The sequence below is a fragment of the Raphanus sativus genome, chromosome 8 (assembly GCF_000801105.2).
Source record: "Raphanus sativus cultivar WK10039 chromosome 8, ASM80110v3, whole genome shotgun sequence".
Lineage (NCBI taxonomy): Eukaryota > Viridiplantae > Streptophyta > Magnoliopsida > Brassicales > Brassicaceae > Raphanus > Raphanus sativus.
Genome location: NC_079518.1, coordinates 17929232 through 17952620, shown reverse-complemented (window position 1 = coordinate 17952620; position 23389 = coordinate 17929232). Strand labels below are relative to the sequence as shown.

General features: G+C 47.1%; 1 protein-coding gene across 1 annotated transcript; it reads left to right on the top strand.

The window, feature by feature from the left end:
• Positions 1-21960: 21960 nt before the first annotated feature.
• On the top strand, positions 21961-22803 carry LOC130499023 (uncharacterized). Its single transcript, XM_056992911.1, has one exon. It carries the CDS (start codon positions 21961-21963, stop codon positions 22801-22803), a length of 843 nt encoding a protein of 280 aa, XP_056848891.1.
• Positions 22804-23389: the final 586 nt, after the last annotated feature.

Sequence of the window (23389 nt, the reverse complement as noted above, 5' to 3'; positions counted from 1 at the left end):
CCAACAATTGCTACGGCTAGCATGCGTTGCTTGTACTGAGCGATGTGATTGTCATGATCTCTAGTACCTTCGTACATCTTGATGCTCGGGAAAGAGAACTCGCGTGGCATCTCCACCAAAGCAATCTCTTCCACGAAAGGTGTATCGGAATAGGTGATATACCATGGATTTCACCTGTTTTTAACCATGGTATACTAGTGTTTTACTATATATTTAATCTGTTTTCTAGCATGTTAGGTATGTTTTCAGGTTCAGGAGTATTTTGTGAGAAAGTGATGTTTTTGGAGCATTTTGGAGTACAAGAGATGATACACCCGAGTTGACCATTCAAGACTAAGTCGGAAGTCAACATTGCGATTACAATCGATCGATACTCATCCTGAGTTGTCGATCGATGTAGCTGAGAAGATCCGCGTACTAGAAGATTATAATCGATCGATGCACATTCAGTGTTGTCGATCTATATCAAGGATGAAATGGTTTAGCCGACTACTTCACCAAGACTTCACCAAATTACGAGATTGCCCCTGACGAGTTTTTAACCTAATGGAAATGCTTAAATACTCCTGCAAAGTCTTTTGACGGCAAGTTTTGAAACCCTTTGAAGCTTGAAGCTTTTCACAACCAAAGCAGAGAGTGTGAGAGAGAGACTAGATTTTATTTGTTTGAGAGAGATTGGAGAGATTTCTCATCTCCTTTTGTATTTCTACTTTATTCTATCAATGCAATTCTTTCATCTATCTATTGTTATGAATTGCTTAGCTATGTCTGAGTAGTCTACTTGTTAGATCTAGGGTTTAAATAGGTTTGTGGGATTAGCCCCAAACTATAATTGCTAAGTTGTGATACTCATCAAATAGATTGTACCCTATGCTTGTTTTAGAGTAGCTAACTAGAACATAGCACTAGGATCTTAGATTATCTTGAATTATCCATTTGAGCGATGTCTGTTTCCCGTTGAGAAGAACGACAGTTCCTCCTTGAGACCTCGCGGTCATATTCGGTTCGCGCCTACGCAGATCTAGAAGCCGTCGATCGATACCCTACTGGTAAATCGATCGGCGCCGCGAAAGGTGTATCGCTCGATATCTCAAAGGATATCGACCGACTCTTTTTATGTGTCATCATGCGAAAGGTGTGGCCAGAGATCTAGATATTTTAACCAGTGATTCATTCACATATGTTAAGCGGCTGAGATCTATAGTATCATGCAAGCAACTTATTAAAGCATTTATAGAGATTATAATCTCCATTCCTGAATAGAAACTCTATGTCTAACGCTCTTTATCCCATTTAAACAACCCTTCATATTGTTAGTTAGAGCAACTGCCTTGCTCATTTTAGGATTTGTTATTTTTATTTCTATCATATAAACCAACTTTGCCTAGGATTGATTAGTAGATTTTATTTAATTGGTTCCCTAGCTCCTTGTGATTCGATCCCTAAGTACTACAGCTGTACCTCTTATTTGAGAGAGTAAGCTCTACTGGGTAATTTGAGCACTATCAAATTTGGCGCCGTTGCCGGGGAGCTTTGATCGCCATTAGATTTAATCTTATTAATCTTAGGTTTTTCTTTTACCCCCTTTCTTATTTAAATTTTTCTTGTCTTTTCAGGTACATGCCCAGCAGTACCAGAAGCAACAAGGGAAATCAACTATTATTCTCAAAGGATCCTGCACACTTGGAATGCTCAATCCGCAAAGACCTACGCTCCGCATCGATCGACAGAACCGCATTACCGTCGACTGATACTTACGTTCAACAGTCGACCGACACTAAGACAGCACCGTCGACCGATACCGTTCACCGATCAACATCGATCGATACTTCTAATCGTATATCGATCGACACTACTCCGCGAAGCATGGTCGCGATTGTCATTCTCACGCAGGGCGAGAATGGAAACATGTATGACCAAGATGGTCATCTGCGTAATGCAACATGTCAGAAGCTAGATGCACAGGGAAACATAATCCCGAAACTGAAGCTGAGGCTACAGGAGAAGCTCAAACACGATCGTTGGCAGACTATAACCGTCCAGACGAGTACTACACCAACAGATCAGCTATTCGACTTCCAGAGATTCAGAAGCCGAACTTCGAGCTCAAGCCTCAGTACTACTCTCTCGTTTCTCAGATACCTTATTCTGGGCAATCACACGAGCATCCTATGGACCATCAGGAGAGGTTCGAGGATCTTATCGCTGCTATTCGTATGAATGGAGTCCCCGAGGACTACCTACTCTGCAAGCTCTTCAAATACTCACTGATTGGAGAAGCTTCGCACTGGCTCAAGCAGCTACCTACAGGATCACTGACATCCTGGGCCGACATCAAAAACGCCTTCTTGCGTAATTTCTTTGATGAGGCACGCGCTGAAGACTTAAGGAGCAAAATAGCCACTTTCACGCAAAAGCCTAGTGAGACTTTTAAAGACGCGTGGATCAGATTCAACTTCTTCCAGCGAGACTGTCCACACCATGGATTCAATGAAGTGCACCTGTTAAGCACTTTTTACAGAGGTATCGCCTTAAGGTATCAGATGGCTCTTGATACTGCTAGTGAGGGGAACTTCAACACTAGGAATCCAATAGAGGCTGTGAGACTTATTGAGAACCTAGCCAACAGCAGCAGCACCAAGAACACTGACTCTGACAAGAAGAAATCGGTTGCAGCCATCGGTGAAGACCAGATGAATGAAGTCAGAGCCAAGATAGACGCTTTACACGCATTTCTGGGGCAGCCAGTCTGCTCAGCTGAAGAAGGAGAGGCTAGAGAGGATGATACAGAGGAAGATGTGAACTACATTGGAGGTACTAGATTTCAGAGATATGGAAACCAGAGTGGAAACAAAAACTTCTTTGGCAGTGGTCAGAAGAGTAACTACAACCAGGGTTCACAGTATCAGAAACCCTTCACCAACACAAGGAACTACGGCAACTCAGCTTACCAAAACCCACCGCCACCCACCCAGGAGAGTAAGTTTGATGCCATGATTGATAGAGTTCTGGAAGGTCAGCAGAAGCTTACAGTAGACTTAAATGGGAAGATTGATTCTGGCTTTAACAATCTGACCAAGAGGATAGATACTATCTGCACTCAAGTTAAGAAACTTGAGACATAGATTGTCCAGACTGAAGACTCTATCAGGAGGATTGGAACTTCTAAGGAAGTAGGGGAAGGAAATAGGAAACACCACGTCAATGCTATCATAGATGATGATTTCTGGCAAGTGGTGAAACAGGAGAAGCTACAAGAAGGAGACTTTGAAGTGGAAAGTTTGCTAAGTCTCGGTGGATCACAATGGTGTCGATCGACACCAACTAGTCAACATCGATCGACATCGACGATGTCTTTTCTGGATACGTTTGCAGACTGCAACGCGGTTAGGATATTGACACATGCTGAATTCACGGCTTCTCATCCATACCCACCCACCCACACCTACGAAGATATCGACCGACGAGATGAGCCACTCATCGATCGACACAATGAAGAGAACCGTATCGATCGATCCTATTCTCCACATATCGATCGACACGCACCTCTCATATACCGAGTGCAACTACCATCGATAGACAGCAACCGAATCAATGCACTCAGACCCACACCGAAATAACTAGTAACCCTTCAGACACTACACCTACATCAGAGGGAACTGAAGGAAGAAGGTTAAGGAGTCGGAAGGAGAAGATTCTTAAGAACCTTAAGAGGGAAGCTAATGAAAAGGAGATTGAAGGTTTCACTAAGAGAGTTATCGGAATCCCACCAGAGAAACCTTTTGAGGAGGTTTATTTCACAAAGAGATTGTGGATGTTCTTCAGAGAAACAAGGGAGACTGAAACTGACATTAGGAGAAGGTTTGACAACGTCAGAGAAGAGATGAGGAAAATGATTACTTTGCTAAAGAAGAGTGATCCTGGGAAGTTTGCAATACCCTGTGTGGTACAAGGTATTGAATTTCCTCACGCACTATGTGACACTGGTTCATCAGTCAGCATCTTACCAAAGGTCATGGCAGACCATCTGGGCCTGCAAGTAGAGCCTTCACCACAAATCTTTACTTTCGTGGATTATTCTCAGAGAAACTCTGGAGGCTTCATCAAAGACCTAGAGGTGTACATTGGTGATGCTATCGTCCCTGTGGATTTTCATGTCCTAGACATCAAGCTAAATTGGAACTCTTCCCTCTTACTTGGAAGAGCATTTATGGCTATAGTAGGAGCCATATGTGACATGAAGACCAACAGGATGTGCTTGACTATGATAGATCCATATATCCACTACGACCCTGTCAAGCTTGACAAACCACCAGCCAAATTAGTGGTAAAGGAAGATGATACTGGTATCATCGCAGTTTGTCATTGTGAAGTTGAGTACGAGACAGAGTACTCGGGATCGATCGACAGTACTTTAACGTCATCGATCGACACATTCAAGTCAGAGGAGATCGACAACAACTATGGATCATCGATCGACAGAGACCCACCGGATGATGAACTCGATCTACCAGATCATTGCTACCCGAATTTCGCCATCCCACCCAACCGAAAGGAAGATGATTACTCAATAAGGAGTTGGGCAGATAGCGGATTTCATGAGAGTTTTGCAGTAGACATAGCCACCTCTTCCCACAGTGGAGACCACAGTGAAGAATATGATGAAGACTATTGGGAAGAGAGAGCTTGGGAAATCTACTTGGAGAATGACAGATTTGCCCCACAATCGATCGACATCAAACGCCCACCATCGATCGATTATCTACTTCATCCAGCAAAACGACATCGTCCATCGATCAACATTGCTAGTATAATATCGATCGATATTAACCCGGACGACTTAAAGGACAAAATCGGAATTTCACCGATTAGGGCAACACATGGGTATAAAAGGTTATCAACTCAAGCCACGAAAATTCAAAACTTTTCACCTTCTACCCAGCAGCTTCCAGCATTCAGAGATTCATCAATGGAAGACTGCAACAACATGATCAATCGATCCAACTATGCAGCTAGACGTGCACCATCGACCGCCAACACCACACACCCATCGATCGACACCATCAACAGAGCTCAACCGAGATCTCATGAACCTTATGATATCAGGAACGTTTCACTAACACCTGATGAATTTGGAATTTTCAGGGACACAGATGGCTATGCAAGAGCTATGGATGGAAGAGTTCTGCACATAACCAGAGAGGACATAGCAGACATCCTCCAAGTTGCCAATGGACCAGAAAACCTGTTCACACAGCAATGTAGCCATCCAAACATCCTACAACACGTCCAGGACAATCACAACACCAACACAAGGGAGGATCCAGTTCCTCAACACTTGGTCAACCTCGACATTCACAATCGATCGACATCGTTTCAACACCGTCGATCGACGGCGGATATCCAGGATCGATCGACAGACCAAGAGTCCGATCGCCCGACAGACGACTGGAGTTTGGACGACGTGCCTTCACTACCGATGGATCCAGGAGATTCAAGTGGGAGGCTAAGGATGAATATGGTGTCTACAGAGATGAGTTTGGCTATGCTAGAGGAGTTGATGGTGAGATCATCCATGTTACCAAGGAGCAAGTAAAGAGACTTTTGGATAGAGCATCTCTTTTTCACAGAGGTTGCTTACAACTTCCAATACACACACGTCCTTACCATGCATACACACCAACACCAGTGCCCTACAGTAGAGAGGAGGTGGATGATATGGTGACTGATGTATGGAGAGCTCAGGCGCACCTTGAGGCAAACATGTGCACATTGGTGGAAGACACTTTCCACCCTTTGGATGTCAGTTACAAAGACTTCCAGAATGATATGGCTGAGATAAGAGTGGAGCTTGGAAACATATTGACCACGCTTGAGAAAGAGGCTACGCCACCAGTATCGACCGACAGAGTATCTGTACCATCGATCGACATCGGCAAGACTACATCCATAGACCGACCAGAATGTTCATCACCTAAGAAAGATGAATGGGAGGTTGCTTACATCAATACACGGATTGGAGACGTCTACAGCCCTCTCAACAACAATGTCGAATGGTTAAGCAAGAGGATCGATCTTCTACAGAAAGAGTTGGATACAATTCGCCAGAATGACAAAGCTAAGCTTGCTACTTTTTCATCGATCGACACATATACTTCATCATCGATCGACAAAAGGTTTGCAGAACTGGAAGATATGATGAAAGCGTAAGTAAGGAAGCATGAAATTTTCAGTTCTCCTATCCTGCGATGCCAACACACAATGTCACGGCAGCTGGACAAGCTAGAAAGAGACATGAGCATTGTTCAAGCTTATATTGATCTCCGTGACAGCAACGAAGCATCGATCGACAGGCCTAGACCAATATCGATCGACAGCGAGCCACCACCAGCGAAGAGAGTATGCACTCCAGCAGCAGTTGATGAACTTAAAGATGAGCTGTACGAGGCTATGGAAGCTATGGAAAGGGGACTCAACGGGACCTGTGATACCATTGACTACACTGTTAACGAAAGGGTTAACAGCCTCTGCAGAACTACTCGCCACATGAAGGGCAATATATGTGCTCTGCAGTACCAAGGACAGTGTTCACAGTCGATCGACACAATGGATTCTGAGTCGACCAACTGACCCCTCAGCGAAATGACCGACGCGCATCTTGTAGCATCGATCGACACTGAGTCTTTAGCAGACCGAGATAATTTCATTTTGGACAGGATCGATGCATTACAGAGTGAACTGAAATTATTGTCCGTACACACCTACCAAACCATCGACAAGGAAGTTGACAAAATCGAATACATCGAGAATTCTGTGAGGAAACTTCAAGATACAGTCCTCCAGATAGATAAGAAGCAACTACAAGCGGATGATGCCACAAAAAGCTTCATCGCCACATGGTTCAATAGTAGGAGACACAAGATTGATGATTGCTGTCCGGCAATCAGCAGTTTCTGCACCCCATGAGTCACTCACCTGCCACAGTCAAGCTAAATGACTATAACCAAGCGCTGAGTGGGAGGCAACCCACTATTAGGTTTTCTTTTTCTTTATTTTATTTTTATTTTTATTTTCATTTTTTTTCTTTTTCGAATTTATTTTGCAGTATTATTAGATCCAAGTAGAATGATAATTCCATCGACCGACATTCACCATTCATATCGCTCGACACCACACGACCATTACTAACGATCGACGTATACCACTACGAATCGATCGACATCTTGTCGATCAGGTTTATTCATTCTAACTTGTTATATTTATTATGTTTTATTTTATTTACCTCACCACCGGATGTTACACTGGGACAGTGTAATTTAAGTCTTGGGGGGAGTTTACTAATATGTGTTTTTATTTTGGTTTTTATTAAAAAGTTTTTCAAAATTATTTTTCGCATAAGTATTAAATAGGAACATTGATATGGATTTATATTTGATTGTCTGACCACTCTTTAGCACCATTCTAGATTACTGATTGCAGATAGTACTAAAGATGCTAAAGTGGATCAACTTACTATCTATATTCACTAGCTAAGATTGTTTGAAGGAACCAAAGCTGACCTCCAACACTAATACTGACTTATTTGCTTGTCTTGGGGCTTGGATATTACTGGATCGGAATCCTATTACAAGTCTGGAAGGTAAAAAGTCTGTGTGTTTCTGGTTCCCTTCCTTCGCTCTCTTCGGCATCTCGAGATCTAAGTTTATGTTATAAAAGATTGAAATGATTTCTTGAGAAGCAGAGGGGTAGGAGTGATTCCTGCGACCCCAATATTCTAAATCTCAAGAATGATCACACATTGTGGAAACGAGGGGTAGGACTGATTCCTGCGTCCCCAATATTCGCTACACTTTGTCAAAAATGTATGAGTTACAACGCAAATGTCAATGAGATGGACTAGATGACCTATGTGGCATCGAAACCCGTTGAAATTGAAACTAATAAGAGATTCAGTGAAGAGAGAAGAGGGGAGAAAGGAATCAGAGAAGACTACATGTGTGTTTCAGATACTTAATTGAGTTGAATCCATATGTTCTTTGATCGATACTCCCAAGGTAAAGCCTGCACTTTATTTTATGTTAGAAATGAGGTTAGTAGAGGGGAATGTCAGATGAGAATTGCTAAGTTGTTGACTAGATGAGTTTAGTTGCTAAGCTAGGATAAGGCATAATGAACTTCTGTGATTTGGATTTTAGACATGAATTGCAAACCCATAGAGTGATGACTTCAATATATTGAATCCTTGAGTTCCTGCTATTTCCAAACCTTTTCTAAAGACTACTGTTTTTGCTTGAGGACAAGCAAAGGAGTAAGTCTGGGGGAGTTGATATACCATGGATTTCACCTGTTTTTAACCATGGTATACTAGTGTTTTACTATATATTTAATCTGTTTTCTAGCCTGTTAGGTATGTTTTCAGGTTCATGAGCATTTTGTGAGAAAGTGATGTTTTTGGAGCATTTTGGAGTACAAGAGATGATACACCCGAGTTGACCATTCAAGACTAAGTCGGAAGTCAACATTGCGATTACAATCGATCGATACTCATCCTGAGTTGTCGATCGATGTAGCTGAGAAGATCCGCGTACTAGAAGATTATAATCGATCGATACAAATTCAGTGTTGTCGATCGATATCGAGGATGAAATGGTTTAGCCGACTACTTCACCAAGACTTCACCAAATTACGAGATTGCCCCTGACGAGTTTTTAACCTAATGGAAATGCTTAAATACTCCTGCAAAGTCTTTTTGACGGCAAGTTTTGAAATCCTTTGAAGCTTGAAGCTTTTCACAACCAAAGCAGAGAGTGTGAGAGAGAGACTAGAGTTTTATTTGTTTGAGAGAGATTGAAGAGATTTCTCATCTCCTTTTGTATTTCTACTTTATTCTATCTATGCAATTCTTTCATCTATCTATTGTTATGAATTGCTTAGCTATGTCTGAGTAGTCTACTTGTTAGATCTAGGGTTTAAATAGGTTTGTGGGATTAGCCCCAAACTATAATTGCTAAGTTGTGATACTCATCAAATTGATTGTACCCTATGCTTGTTTTAGAGTAGCTAACTAGAACATAGATCACTAGGATCTTAGATTATCTTGAATTATCCATTTGAGCGATGCCTGTTTCCCGTTGAGAAGAACGACAGTTCCTCCTTGAGACCTCGCGGTCATATTCGGTTCGCGCCTAGGCAGATCTAGAAGCCGTCGATCGATACCCTACTGGTAAATCGATCGGCACCGCGAAAGGTGTATCGCTCGATATCTCAATAGGATATCGACCGACTCTTTTTCTGTGTCATCATGCGAAAGGTGTCGCCAGAGATCTAGATATTTTAACCAGTGATTCATTCACATATGTTAAGCGGCTGAGATCTATAGTATCATGCAAGCAACTTATTAAAGCATTTATAGAGATTATAATCTCCATTCCTGAATAGAAACCCTATGTCTAGCACTCTTTATCCCATTTAAACAACCCTTCATATTGTTAGTTAGAGCAACTGCCTTGCTCATTTTAGGATTTGTTATTTTCATATCTATCATATAAACCAACCTTGCCTAGGATTGATTAGTAGATTTTATTTAATTGGTTCCCTAGCTCCTCGTGATTCGATCCCTAAGTACTACAGCTGTACCTCTTATTTGAGAGAGTAAGCTCTACTGGGTAATTTGAGCACTATCAATAGGACCCTGGATTATTCCTCCGAATAGGGGGAGCTACCCCTGGGAGCCTTTCTACCATAGATTGAATGGTGCTAAATCTTTCGGAGACCACCTTTTCTAGGTAGGCGGCTAGAGCCGGGTCCGAGATCCCAGGATCATCGGGTGAGTACTCTTCATCTTCCGTATCGGAATCGCTGTCCACTTGTACTCGGGTCACGTCATGAGTAGCTTCGCGTTCCTCGGGTTCATCGTTAGCGGAGACGGGTCGGTGAGGTTCTCTTTCACCGTCGCGTGGAGTGTTGAGCGAAGCCATGGGTCGAACCCTAGTTCGGAACCGCTTTCGCTTGTTGCTAGTTTCGCTGTGGGTATGGTTTTCTTGTCGGAGGACAAGATTCTCCGCTTCTATGGCGTCTAGCTTCTCGGCGCTCTGCTGCAGTTGCTTGGAGTGTTCTCCAAGTTGGGTTTTTAGGGTTTGAACTTCTATAAGAAATTTCTGTCCTCCAGGTGTAGTCTCACGAGCTTTGTGAAGATCGGTAACCTGACTTTGAAGGATCTCGAGCCGGTTGAGGAGTTCGATCTCCCTTGAGGTCATCTCTGCTTGGTTAGTATCGTCCTCTAGTGCCATAGTAACGTAGTTGGATTACCCCCTTCCTTCTAGCGCCAAACTGTTAGGGTATTTTTGTGTAGGGTCGTTTTAGTACTCGAAACACTAGGAGATTTGTATGAAAGCAAGAGATTTAGACTAGAAGAGATTGTTTATTGAGTTATTGATTCGGGACTACAACGTATGATGGTGTATGAACCTTAGTTCTAGCCGCCTAACCCTAATCTCTTAGTCTAGAAAGTCGATCCCTTATTCTAGGGTTTGGGCTCCCTTTTTATAGTTGTAGATGTCAACTTCAAGTAATAGAACTCTTCCATAATCGGAAAAATGGAAGTTTTTTGGAAAACTTCTATTTTCCGATCAAGGGGGTCGGACCTATGGCAGGGGTTGGTCCCTGGTTTTCTTCTTGAGCAAGGGTCCGGAAGTCAATGGCCTATCCGAAAGCTGGAGAAAACTTATGTCTGGATATTTTCCCCAATAGTCCAAACCCCTAAGCTATCAATGTGGCAACAAGATTCAGGTCCTGATTCCTCTGAAACCCGGAGTAGTGCGATCCTAAGGGCAGGACTATCATCAGCCCCGAAGACCTTACCTGATCTGATTAGGGATATGGTCGGCCTTCGGCCCATAACCCGTGATAGGGAATTCCCCTATGTTAGAAACACAAGCAAGGCGATCTCTTTCGAAAGACGACTCTATGCTACTCGAGACAAAAGACTGAAGCATAATAAAATAAATTAAAGTCTGAGACCCTCGAGGGTCAGTACTTAAAGAATTTTAAGGCACGAAGGCCTGAGGTTTAAAAACAAAACCCCGAAGGGTGAAAACAACAACAAAAGCCCAGAGGGCTTAAAAGATCGAGAGTTCGAGAGATAGGGAGATCAGGCAGTTGGAGAAGCAGCGGCGTCCTCAGATGGAGAGGGGAAGTCTCCTTGGCAACACCTGCTTCGGGGAGAGGCGGCTCATCGTCGAATGACGGAGAAGGCAATCCCTGCTATTGGGGAAAAATATCCAGATATAAGTTTTCTCCAGCTTCCGGATAGATCCTCGACTTCCGGATCCTTGCTCAAGAAGATACCAGGGATCGACCCCTGCCTTGGGTCCGACCCTTTGGAGCAAAATAGAGGTTTTCTACCTAAGGGAAAACTTCCATTTTTACGATTATGGAAGAGTTCTGTGGGAACCGAAATTCGCACTGTCGATTTTAGTTAAGTTTAAACGTAGGAAAACTAAGTTGACCTAGTTTTCCCTGAGGATCCCGGCTATCTGCTGGGCCACGCACGACAAAGTTAATCACGAGTAAAGTTTGGGAATAAATGCGTAAAAAGAGAGCAAAAGAAAGAATCTTATTTCCGAATTTACGGAGAGCGTTCGAACAACAGGTCGAGATCTCGACTGCAAGAGCTGTCGATCATCGCTAGTCTCAAAACCTAGATCTAACCTAGTTGAGTCGCAGCTCGCTAAAAAGGAAATAAAAGCCTAAGTTCTAAGTTGCTCTATGGTGGTTTCTTTCTTTTGATTTCCGATCCCCCTTCCTCTGCTCCTAGCCTTGCTTATATACTCCCATATGACGGTCTATTCTTGATGGACTGAGTCTGCCGCGAGTTGGGCTTTTTCCATTTTGGTCGGCCTTCGTGTTTATCGGGAAAGTTGTCATTTATCCTTTCGGAAAGTTGACATTTATCCTTTCGGAAAGTTGACATTTATCTTTTCGGAAGTTTAACATTTATCTTGTTATGTGAAGATAATTGTAAACCGTCGCTTCTATCTTTTAGAGAATCGTAGATGGGCCGTCCAATCGGGTTTGGTCCCTTTCGGGCCGTCTTCCGTACTTCCGTTGTTTTCTACGATCTCTTTGAAAGAATGCTCCTACTTGGATGTCGAGCCTTTCGGAAGATCTCCGACTTATCGCTGAGGCGAATGGTGTTTTAAGATAACCACCACCATTTTATACGAAGTCTTTCTGTCCGTTGACGTCTTAAGGGTTCTCCGAAGCCTTGGAGCAGGGAAAGGAGTTTTGTTTGCGGGATCTCGGAGAGTCGCAAAATGCGGATTTCTGGCAATCCGGGGGCCTAGAACTTACGCACGAAAACTAGCCGTCTGACGACCCGAGCCAGCACGGGGTTAGCCGTCCGGCGACCACGGCCGTCACGGGCGCTAGCCGCCGGCGGCTACGGCCATCACGGGGCTAGCCGCCCGGCGACCACGGCCGTCACGGGTGCTAGCCGCCGGCGGCCACGGCCAGCACGGGGATAGCCGCCCGGCGACCACGACCGTCACGGGCGCTAGCCGCCGGCGGCTACGGCCATCACGGGGCTAGCCGCCCGGCGAACACGGCCGTCACGGGCGCTTGCCGCCGGCGGCCACAGCCAGCACGGGGCTAGCCGCCCGGCGACAGCGGCCAGCACGGGCGCTAGCCGCCGCCGGCCACGGCCAGCACGGGGGCTAGCCGCCCGGCGGCCACGGCCAGCACGGGCGCTAGCCGGCAGCGGCCACGGCCAGCACGGGACTAGTCGCCCGGCGGCCACGGCCACGACCGGAGTCGGCTGCTCGGTTTCTTCGACTTGTGCGTGTTTTTAGTTTTCCGTAGGTTTTCCTCGTGTAGAAAACTTTTCCAGCCGTTGATTTCGAGATGATTAATCTCTAACTTAATATATTTTTTTCTTTTAAGGTTTCTCGATTACCAATTAGTCTCTCGAGGTTGCTCTAACATGTTTTTCCGAGACTTTCGGACATCGATTTCGTCTTGACCGATTTTGACCCCAACAGTTAGCCCCCAGCTAGCTAGGAGCCGGAGGGTTTGTAGGCCCTAGCTTGCGGTATGGTTCGTGAGGAAAGTATGGAGACGAAATCGTGTCGAAGGTCGGGGTGAATAGTCAAATCCTTGCCTATAAAGACTTGTGAATTCTTTACCATTCTTACTTCACCCAAGAATCTTAAGTTTAATCTCTCTCTTGCAAATTCTCTCTCTATCTTTAGAAAAAGAATGACTTCAAGATCAAAATCCTCGAGGAGGCAGTCTCACTCGTCTTCGGACAATTTCCACGCCGAGGAGGAAGTTCCGAAACCCGAGGTTCCGGAGGTTGATAGGAGCGCGTATTGCGACGCTGTCTTCGGTTCTGATGCTCCCCTTCCCGTGATCCCGATTCCCCGACGACCTCTGAGGGTGCGTAAGGAAACTGACTCGCTGAGCGAGATATCCACTGAGTATCTTGAAACTCTTCGAGAGTTTTATGAGGTTCCGAAGGGAGTCATGTTTCGCATTCCTCGCGGGGATGAGAGTTCGGAGAATCCTCCGAAGGGTTACTTCACTTGCTACGAGGCGTTCCTGACGCAATGCCGACTGTGGTTCCCAATCCCCGGAGTCATCGTTCAGGCTCTCGACCGTTTCGGAATCGTAATCAGCCAGCTGAACGTGCCGGCCTTGGAAAGCTGGCTTGGCGTTGTGATTTTGAGTTACGAGTTAGGGATGGTCCTTAGTCCTGCTGACTTCGAAGGGTTGTGGAACTCCAAGACGACGAGCATCAATGGAGTATACTCCATGAAGGCGATGACCAATTTTTCGGTAATCCATGGAGTCACCTCGCACGCCAAGGATTACGTTGACCGTTTCTTTTTTGTGAGGATAGATGGAGAATCTGTCAAGGAAGGCTTCCTCCACCTATTCCCGACGGACTGGTTGTACCAACGAGGTAAGATCGTCGCATCCCCTTTCTTAGGGTCCGAAATGCGAGTACTGAACGTTTTTTTTTTTTAGAGAACAGGTGTCTCGCGCATGTTCCTTCCGATCTTTCGACCAAGAGAGACATTTTTAGGACAATGCCTTGTTCCTGGAACTCCTTTACTCTTGACCGGATTCGTGGGGAGGTCGCGCTTCACCGATCGCGGGGCGGTACGCGGCCTTGTGTCAATGATGGTTCCTACGTTTTTGCCCCCTCAAGGCGGAGGCGGAGATCTCAGAAGGATAAAGGGATTGCTTTCGAGGCCTCGTCGGAAAATGGCGAGCCGTCGAGATGCGATCCTTACTTCATTACAGAGAATCAGGGTGTTCCTTCCCCGGGTGACTTCTTCGATGACCTCCCTCCGGCGTTTTCCCGTGAGGAGTCTTTGGACAACGAGGAGAGGGACAAGGTGACTGCGGAGGGCACTCGCTTGGTCAACGAGGTTTGTTTTCGAAACTTGAGTAAATTCCCTTTTCTTTTTATTTGACCTCGACTTCTTTGCAGGCCGTGAGAGTGTGGAACGCATCGATTGATGGAAGTTTCCGTACTGCCCGGCTGGCCCGTTTTTAAGCGGAGGAAACGGAAAGGGAATTTGCCAAGTATCGGTTGGAGGTTGAGGAGCAAAAACGCCGGCAAGCCAGGGCCCAGGCCCGAGCCCTTGTTCGTGCGGAAAGGAGCGGGCGGAGAAGAGCTGCCGCTGAGCTGAACCGAAGAGCCGAAATTTTCTCTACTGAATTTGAAGCGTACACAGAGGCTCAGTACTTTGTAGGCGATTTTCGCGAGTGTCGCGGTTCGGTTGGTACTCTACACAAGATGCAGCGTGAGGGTTTCTCTCTTTCTGGCGAACTTGCCACGATGGATAGCTCGATGAGAATATGCGCTAACGCCGAATCCTTTGTTCCTCCGATCGAAGGGAGAATTCGAGAGTTGTGGAATCCTATCCAAGTCTCGGAAGATACAGCGGATGTAGGCGCGGGTTTGAATGCAGGCGACAGGGGTGAAGAGGTCGACCAGCCCGATTCCTCGTTCGGAATATCTCTAACTGATTGTTATGCATTTGATTATAATTTGTGATAAGCCGAGTGTGGCTGTTTGTATGTATGTGTTGCGACCCTTAGGAGGTCGCGTGACTTTGTGTTTCTCGGGATTGGCCGTTGGTGGCTTTTGAATCCCCGTTATAAATGCTTTTATGAATTCTGCGTTTTGATTTATACTTCCGTCAAGTGTAGAGGGTTTGAATACGTGCAGTCACTCCGTATTCAATCTCTTCTTTTTGTCGCTTGATCCGTAGGTTACTCTGTAGCGAACGTTAGGTTTATAAGCGATAAGAGGCAAATTTTGGAATCTTGTATTCTGGATACTTATGCCTATGAGATGTCTTAGATACCAGCAAGGCCGGGTTTAGGGCAAGACCTAGGTCTACTTTCGGACTGAAGCTGTGCGATGACAAATCGGCTTTCGTTTTGCTTGTTTGCGATTTCGACCTGACTCGTACCGTTTTAGAATCTGCGAAGTGCTTATCGGCTTATATGATTCGTTTGGATACGAGTCGAGCTACTTCCTTTACAAAGAGCTAACCAAAATTTGGATTTTTTGTATAGCGCGCTATGGTATCCTTGTCGGATGCAAGAGGACTTCGTTAGAAGCCAGACTACGAATTTGATTGAGTGAAACGTTTCTATGTTTTTCCGTCGGGGCCAATCGACGGAAATGAATTTTAGAGTCGCGGACAGACGGTTTGATAGAGTTTTTTAGAGTCGCGGATGGACTTGTTTGGAAGAGAATGGAGAATCAAGACTTTGTGGGAACTAACGACGTCTCGCGTTCCTCAAAGATATGATTTTCGTTTTCCGTAATATTTATGCGTTGAGTAAGCATTTGAATTAAAGACTTTATAATGTAGAGTAAATGTGAAAAGTATTTTTGCGGGAGTACAAGGATGTTTGTCCCCATTCCCCCCCCCCTTTTTGGTGAGGGGATAGCTGAACTCGTCGGGTTGCGACGAGCTGCCTACGTACCTCTTGCAAGGATCAAGCCATCTCGTAGTTCTGTTTTTATCGCGGTTTCTATTACTCCACGATTTCCGGCGCCTTGACTGTTTCAGCTAAGTCGGTGGTCGCGTTGGGAGTTAGGTTATCCGTTCTTTCGGTGATGGTCTCGAGGATTTTCCCGCTATCCTGAGTTGTGGCCTGTTCGGACAAATCCGAGCTGTTCTTTGCTGGGTTCTCGGAGATACTCAGATGCTTCTTAGTTCGCTTCGGGTTAGCTGCTGGGGCGTTACGATTGCTGCGCAATTTATGTTCCGCCAGGAAGCAGAGTCGCGACTGTTTTTGGCTTCCCCAGATCACCGCTGTTCCAGTCGGTGTTGGAAACTTGACGCTGAGATGGTAAGTGGACGGGACTGCCTTTATAGCGTTTATCCAAGGAGTTCCCATTATGGTGTTATAGATAGCCGGGTATCCACTACCGCGAATTCGACGATCTTCGTGACTTCTTTAGCCATGACCGGGAGTCTGATTTTTCCGAGGGTCATGGACGTGACGCCCGAGAATCCAGTCAATGGTCTTGGTTCTGGGATGACTTCTCCGAGGGGTATGTTCATCCTCTGCAGAGTGTCGCGGAACATGATGTTGACCGTGCTTCCTGTGTCGATGAGGATGCGGCCGACTTCGAGATCTTGAATCACCAAGTCGATGACCATAGGATCGTAGTGGGGTTTATCGAGTCCGACCGTATCCTGTTCCTCGAAGACGATTGCGTGATTGGGAACGTCGTCCTCTAGACACCATCCGGGGCTTGTTTCAGCCCTCCGTCCGTAGGCTTTGATCGACGAAATGGAGTCCTGGTAAAAATGCGATCCTCCGATGATCATGTTGATCCTTTGGCGGTTGTTGTTGTTTCCTTCGCCGTCTTGCCTCCGTCCGCGTTTTTCGCCTGATTGAGTTCCGGGAGCGTTATTCTCGGGATTGGCTCCGTCAGTCCTCGGCGGACAGTCAGAATCTAGGAGCAGGTCTTTTACGCTCCTGACCGTTGCTATTTCGCCGGCGAGCAGCTTCGTAATGAGTCTGGCGCCGAGGACTTTGCAGTTGGCGGTGGAGTGACCTTTCGTCTGATGGAACTCGCAGCTGGAATTGTCCTTGTACGAGTTCCTCGTCCAAGTGTTTCCGGTAGTCCTTCCTTGTTCGGAATTGACGGCATAGTTATGTTCACCTTGGACGTCTTCCCCTTCGTGATGGACGTACTTGTCGTTACGAGAGGTTTTCTTCTTGCCGAACGCTTTCTGCGGTCCATGCTTTTGCGCTAGGACTTTCATCTCTTCTTCCATGATGATGAAATCCGTCGCTTTGTGGAGAGTGTCCTGGATGGTGCGTGGCCTCTCCAAAGAAATCCACTTTCGGAATTTCGATTTGTACCAGAGGTTTTTTCTCAGGGCGTCGATGGCGACTCTGTCGCTGAGGCCTGTTACCCTGGACATCACGAGTTTGAACCTCCTTATGTAGTCGCGGAGCGGTTCATCTTCCTTTTGAATCAGACTCCAAAGGTCTACGTTGGAAGTTTCCCTGTCCATGAACATGGAAAATTGCTTCAGAAAAGCTGAAGCAAGCTGGCGGAAACTTCCGATGGAATTTCTTTTCAAGTGTGAGAACCACTCGAGCGCAGCACCTCTGAGGTTCTCGACGAATAGGAGACAGCAGCCGACGTCCTTTTCCCGCTCCGGAAGTTTAGACCTCGCTATCGCAATCTGGAAGGACTGCAGATGTGCCTTCGGATCTGTGGTTCCGTCGTAGGTGGGAAGCTTTATTTTCCCGGGATCTGAGACTCGTGCGTCCGTGATTCGAGAGGTGAACGGGGTCTTTCTTGATTCCTCGAGGAGCAGGTCGATCTCGGGGGCAGTGCTGGTTGCGTGGTGAATCTGCGATTTTACCGCTTTCACCTCGGCTGCAGTCTTTGCGATGTACTCGCGCAAATCATGGATCTCGTTGGCGCCGTTCGCGCTTCTTTGTCTACGTTGGCTGCGATAGCCCGAGTCTGGTCTTCAGCCAACCTTTCTTGCTCTGACCAGTAGAGGTCTTCTTCCTCTTCTGTCATGGGTTTTTCGAAGGCTGCCGCCAGTCGAGCTGACTGACTTCGTGTCCTTCTGTGGTGGACGTCGGCGTCTTCGTCGGACGGATCTGATTGATCGCTGATATCCAGGTTGATTCTTTCGACGTCGTCTCCTTTGTTTTCCCTTGCGGGAGATGAGAGGTTATCTGTCGTTTTCTTCTGCCCCGCCGGAGGGGTATCGTCAGAGATGAGTTCCGGGGGTTTTCTTGGGGCATCTTGGTCTCCAGCAGTTCCGAAGTCGAGCCTCCTGACACGCCTCACCTTGGTGGATCCGCGCGGGAGTTTGCTTTTCGCTGTTAAGGTATTGACCTGTTTAGCGAGTGAAGCCATTAGTTTTTCTTGTTCTTCCGACCGTTTCTGGTCGGTGGCGAACAGTTCCTTCACCTGATCCAGCATCGCGGTTTTTGCCTCGGCAGTGACCGTCGATACGTTTCCGGCAGGAGTCTTCTCAGCGTTGGCATCGGCGGCTGGTCCGTCGTGCGTTTGCTCGTTTTCGTTAGCAGTCATGCTTAACTGGGCGTGCGTAGTTGCGAGAAAGATAAATCCGTGTATCCCCCTCCTTCTAGAGCCAAACTGTGGGAACCGAAATTCGCACGGTCGATTTTAGTTAATTTTAAACGTAGGAAAACTAAGTTGACCTACTTTTCCCCGAGGATCCGGCTATCTGCTGGGCCACGCACGACAAAGTTAATCACGAGTAAAGTTTGGGAATAAATGCGTAAAAAGAGAGCAAAAGAAAGAATCTTATTTCTGAATTTGCGGAGAGCGTTCGAACAACAGGTCGAGATCTCGACTGCAAGAGCTGTCGATCGTCGCTAGTCTCAAAACCTAGATCTAACCTAGTTGAATCGCAGCTCGCTAAAAAGGAAATAAAAGCCTAAGTTCTAAGTTGCTCTATGGTGGTTTCTTTCTTCTGATTTCCGATTCCCCTTCCTCTGCTCCTAGCCTTGCTTATATACTCCCATATGACGGTCTATTCTTGATGGACTGAGTCTGCCGCGAGTTGGGCTTTTTCCATTTTCGTCGGCCTTCGTGTTTATCGGGAAAGTTGTCATTTATCCTTTCGGAAATTTGACATTTATCCTTTCGGAAAGTTGACATTTATCTTTTCGGAAGTTTAACATTTATCTTGTTATGTGAAGATAATTGTAAACCGTCGCTTCTATCTTTTAGAGAATCATAGATGGGCCGTCCGATCGGGTTTGGTCCCTTTCGGGCCGTCTTCCGTACTTCCGTTGTTTTCTACGATCTCTTTGAAAGAATGCTCCTACTTGGATGTCGAGCCTTTCGGAAGATCTCCGACTTATCGCTGAGGCGAATGGTGTTTTAAGATAACTACCACTGTTTTATACGAAGTCTTTCTGTCTGTTGAAGTCTTACGGGTTCTCCGAAGCCTTGGAGCAGGGAAAGGAGTTTTGTTTGCGGGATCTCGGAGAGTCGCAAAACGCGGATTTCTGGCAATCCGGGGGCCTAGAACTTACGCACGAAAACTAGCCGTCCGACGACCCGAGCCAGCACGGGGCTAGCTGCCCGGCGACCACGGCCGTCACGGGCGCTAGCCGCCGGCGGCTACGGCCATCACGGGGCTAGCCGCCCGGCGACCACGGCCGTCACGGGCGCTAGCCGCCGGCGGCCACGGCCAGCACGGGGCTAGCCACGCGACGACCACGGCCGTCATGGGCGCTAGCCGCCGGCGGCCACGGCCAGCACGGGGCTAGCCGCCCGGCGACCACGGCCAGCACGGGGCTAGCCGCCCGGCGACCACGGCCAGCACGGGTGCTAGCCGCCGGCGGCCACTGCCAGCACGGGGGCTAGCCGCCCGGCGGCCACGGCCAGCACAGGCGCTAGCCGCCGGCGGCCACGGCCAGCACGGGGGCTAGCCGCCGCCGGCCACGGCCGGCACGGGGCAAGTCGCCCGGCGGCCACGGCCACGACCGGAGTCGGCTGCTCGTTTCTTCGACTTGTGTGTGTTTTTAGTTTTCCGTAGGTTTTTCCTCGTGTAGAAAACGTTTCCAGCCGTTGATTTCGAGATGATTTATCTCTAACTTAATATATTTTTTTCTTTTAAGGTTTCTCGATTACCAATTAGTCTCTCGAGGTTGCTCTAACATGTTTTTCCGAGACTTTCGGACATCGATTTCGTCTTGACCGATTTTGACCCTAACAAGTTCTATTACTTGAAGCCGACATCTACGACTATAAAAGGGGAGCCCAAACCCTAGAATAAGGGATCGACTTTCGGAGACTAGAAGATTAGAGTTTAGACGACTAGAACTAGGGTTTATACACCCAAACATTGTAGTCCAGATTCAAACACTCAATAACATCTTTTAGTTTACGATTTCTCTTGCTTTAACATAAATCCTCTAGTGTTCCGTAGCGCTTAAACGATCCTACACAAAAATACCCTAACAGTTTGGCGCTAGAAGGAGGGGAGTGATCCAACTACGTGACGATGACACTAGAGGATGATACTAACCAGACAGAGATGACTCCGACAGAGATCGAGCTCCTCAACAAACTTGAGTTTCTTCAGAGTCAGGTTACCGATCTTCACAAAGCTCGGGAGACAACACTCCGAGGTCCTGAACTTCTCCTCGAAGTTCAAACCATAAAAGACCAACTTGGAGAACACTCCAAGCAACTACAGCAAAGCGCCGAGAAGTTAGACGCCATAGAGGCGGAGAATCTTGTCCTCCGACAAGAGAACCATACCCTCGGTGAAGCTAGCAACAAGCGAAAGCGGTTCCGGACTAAGTTACGACCCATAGCTTCGCTCTACACTCCACGCGACAGTGAACATGTACCTGGTCGACCCGCCTCAACTGAAGACGAACCCGAAAGCCGAGGAGCCGCAAACGATGGGACCCAAGTACAAGTGGATAGCGATTCCGATACGGAGGACGAAGGGTACTCACCCGATGATCCTGGGATCTCAGATCAAGCTCTAGCAGCTTACTTAGAAAGAGTGGTCTCCTCGGCACCGTTCAATCTATGGTAGAAAGGCTCCCAGAGGTAGCTCCTCCTATTCGAAGAAGTAATCAGGGGTCCTACTCCGATACACCTTTCATGAAAGAGATTGCTTCGGTGGAGATGCCGCGAAAGTTCTCTTTCCTGAGCATAAAGATGTATGAAGGTACTGGGGATCCCGACAATCATATCGCTCAGTACAAGCAACGCATGCTAGTAGTAGCAATCCCTCGGGATGCGCGGGAAGCTACCATGTGCAAAGGATTCGGATCAACCTTGACCGGCCCTGCTCTCCAGTGGTATATCAACCTGCCTACTAAATCCATCAAATACTTTGCAGCCCTTAGCGATAAGTTCGTAGAGCAATTCGCTAGCAGCCGTGACCTAGAGAAGGATTCAGATGATCTTTATGAGATCCTCCAGGATACGAATGAGCCCCTTCGTTCCTACATAGCTCGCTTCCACCAAGCGAAGGTGGCTATCCCTGAGTGCAACGCTGATACAGCTATCTCAGCCTTTAAGAGGGGTCTACTTCCGGAGGGAGATCTTTACAAGGAGCTGATCAAATACCAGTGCAGGATTATAGAAGACGTACTGTCTCGTGCTTGGGCTCAAGTAAGATGGAAAAAGACGTTGCTAGTAGGGCCAAAGCCGGTCCGAAGTACGATCAGAAGTAATCAAAGCCTACAAGGAGAGACCGCGATGAGCCCTCTCACTCTAAGTCCGCTAGGGAGACTAGTAACCCGAACATGGGCAGGTACCAGCATCAACCTTTGCCTAGATCCGAAGGAATGATGGTGTCTACTTGGCCTGACATCTCCCATGTTGCGATATCCAAACCGGTACTGATCGGTGTCCTACGACAAATGGGTCCTCAAGTCAAGTGACCTCCTAAGATGAAGGCCGCTGAGGCTAATCGAAACCCCAAGCGATGGTGCGAGTTCCATAGTGACCATGGTCATACTACGGAGGATTGCATAGCCCTGAAGATGGAAGTCGCTGAGCTCCTCAAGAAAGGTTACCTACGGGAGTTCCTCTCGGATAAAGCCAAGAACATTCTAAATAAAGAAGGTCCAGGTCTCCCTATCGAGGCAGTCCTTGCATTGCCACCACAGCAAGACCGGGTGATCGATGTCATCACAGGCGGATCAGAGGTAAGCGGAATTAGCAGTGCCGCAGCCAAGAAAAGTACTCGCAACACCAAAAACGGCCAAGAGGCCGAGGGTCCCAAGCGCCTACTCCTGGGAACAGATGAGATCAGCTTCACTGCAAGGGAGCAGGAGAGGGTCCTTGCCCCTCATCACGACGCTCTCGTCATTTCACTTACCATAGCAAACTGCTTGGTAAAGCGGATACTAGTAGATAATGGGAGCTCCAGCAACATAATCTTCCATTCGGCCTTCGCCGACCTGGGTTTGGAACCGACAGCTCTAACCAGAAGGGCGACTCCCCTTGTAGGCTTCAGTGGAGAAGTCAAACAAACCTTGGGACAGGTCCTTCTTCCCGTGTATGCCAAAGGGGTAAACCAAGCCACGAATTTCCTGGTCGTCGACTGCCCCTCATCATACAACGTGATATTAGGAAGGCCTTGGATCCACGACATGGGAGCCGTACCTTCAACTTTGCACCAGCTGGTCAAGTTCCCAACCCCTTGGGGCATCAAAGCGATCAAGGGAGATCATGAGAATGCTAGGTCTTGCTATCAGACTACCCTTAAGGGAAAGACTCAGGTCTTATAGCAATTACAGAAGAAGCTTCCGGCCCCACAAACCGAAGAGCTGGAAGTGGAAGAAATGGATGAGGTCCCACTCACGGAAGGGAACTCGAGCCGAAACTTAAAGATAGGCTCCAAGCTTCCAGAAGGCTTGAGAAGGAGACTGGACGATTTCCTAAGGTCCAACTCCGATTGCTTTGCCTCGTCTCATGAAGACATGCCTGGAATTGATCCTGATGTTATCATGCATCAACACTCCACGCGACGGTGAAAGAGCGTCTCACCGACCCGTCTCTACCAACAATGAACCCGAGGGACGAGAAACCGCTCACGATGTGACCTGAGTGCAAGTGGATAGCGATTCCGACGCAGAAGAGGAAGAGTACTCACCTGATGATCCCGCGATCTCGGACCCGGCTCTAGCCGCCTATCTAGAAAGAGTGGTTTCCGAAAGGTTCGGCACCATTCAATCAATGGTAGAAAGGCTCCCAGGGGTAGCTCCCCCTATTTAGAGGAGTTATCCAGGGTCCTACTCCGATACACCTTTCGTGGAAGATGCCATGCAAGTTCTCTTTCCCGAGAATAAAGAGGTACGAAGGTACATGAGATCC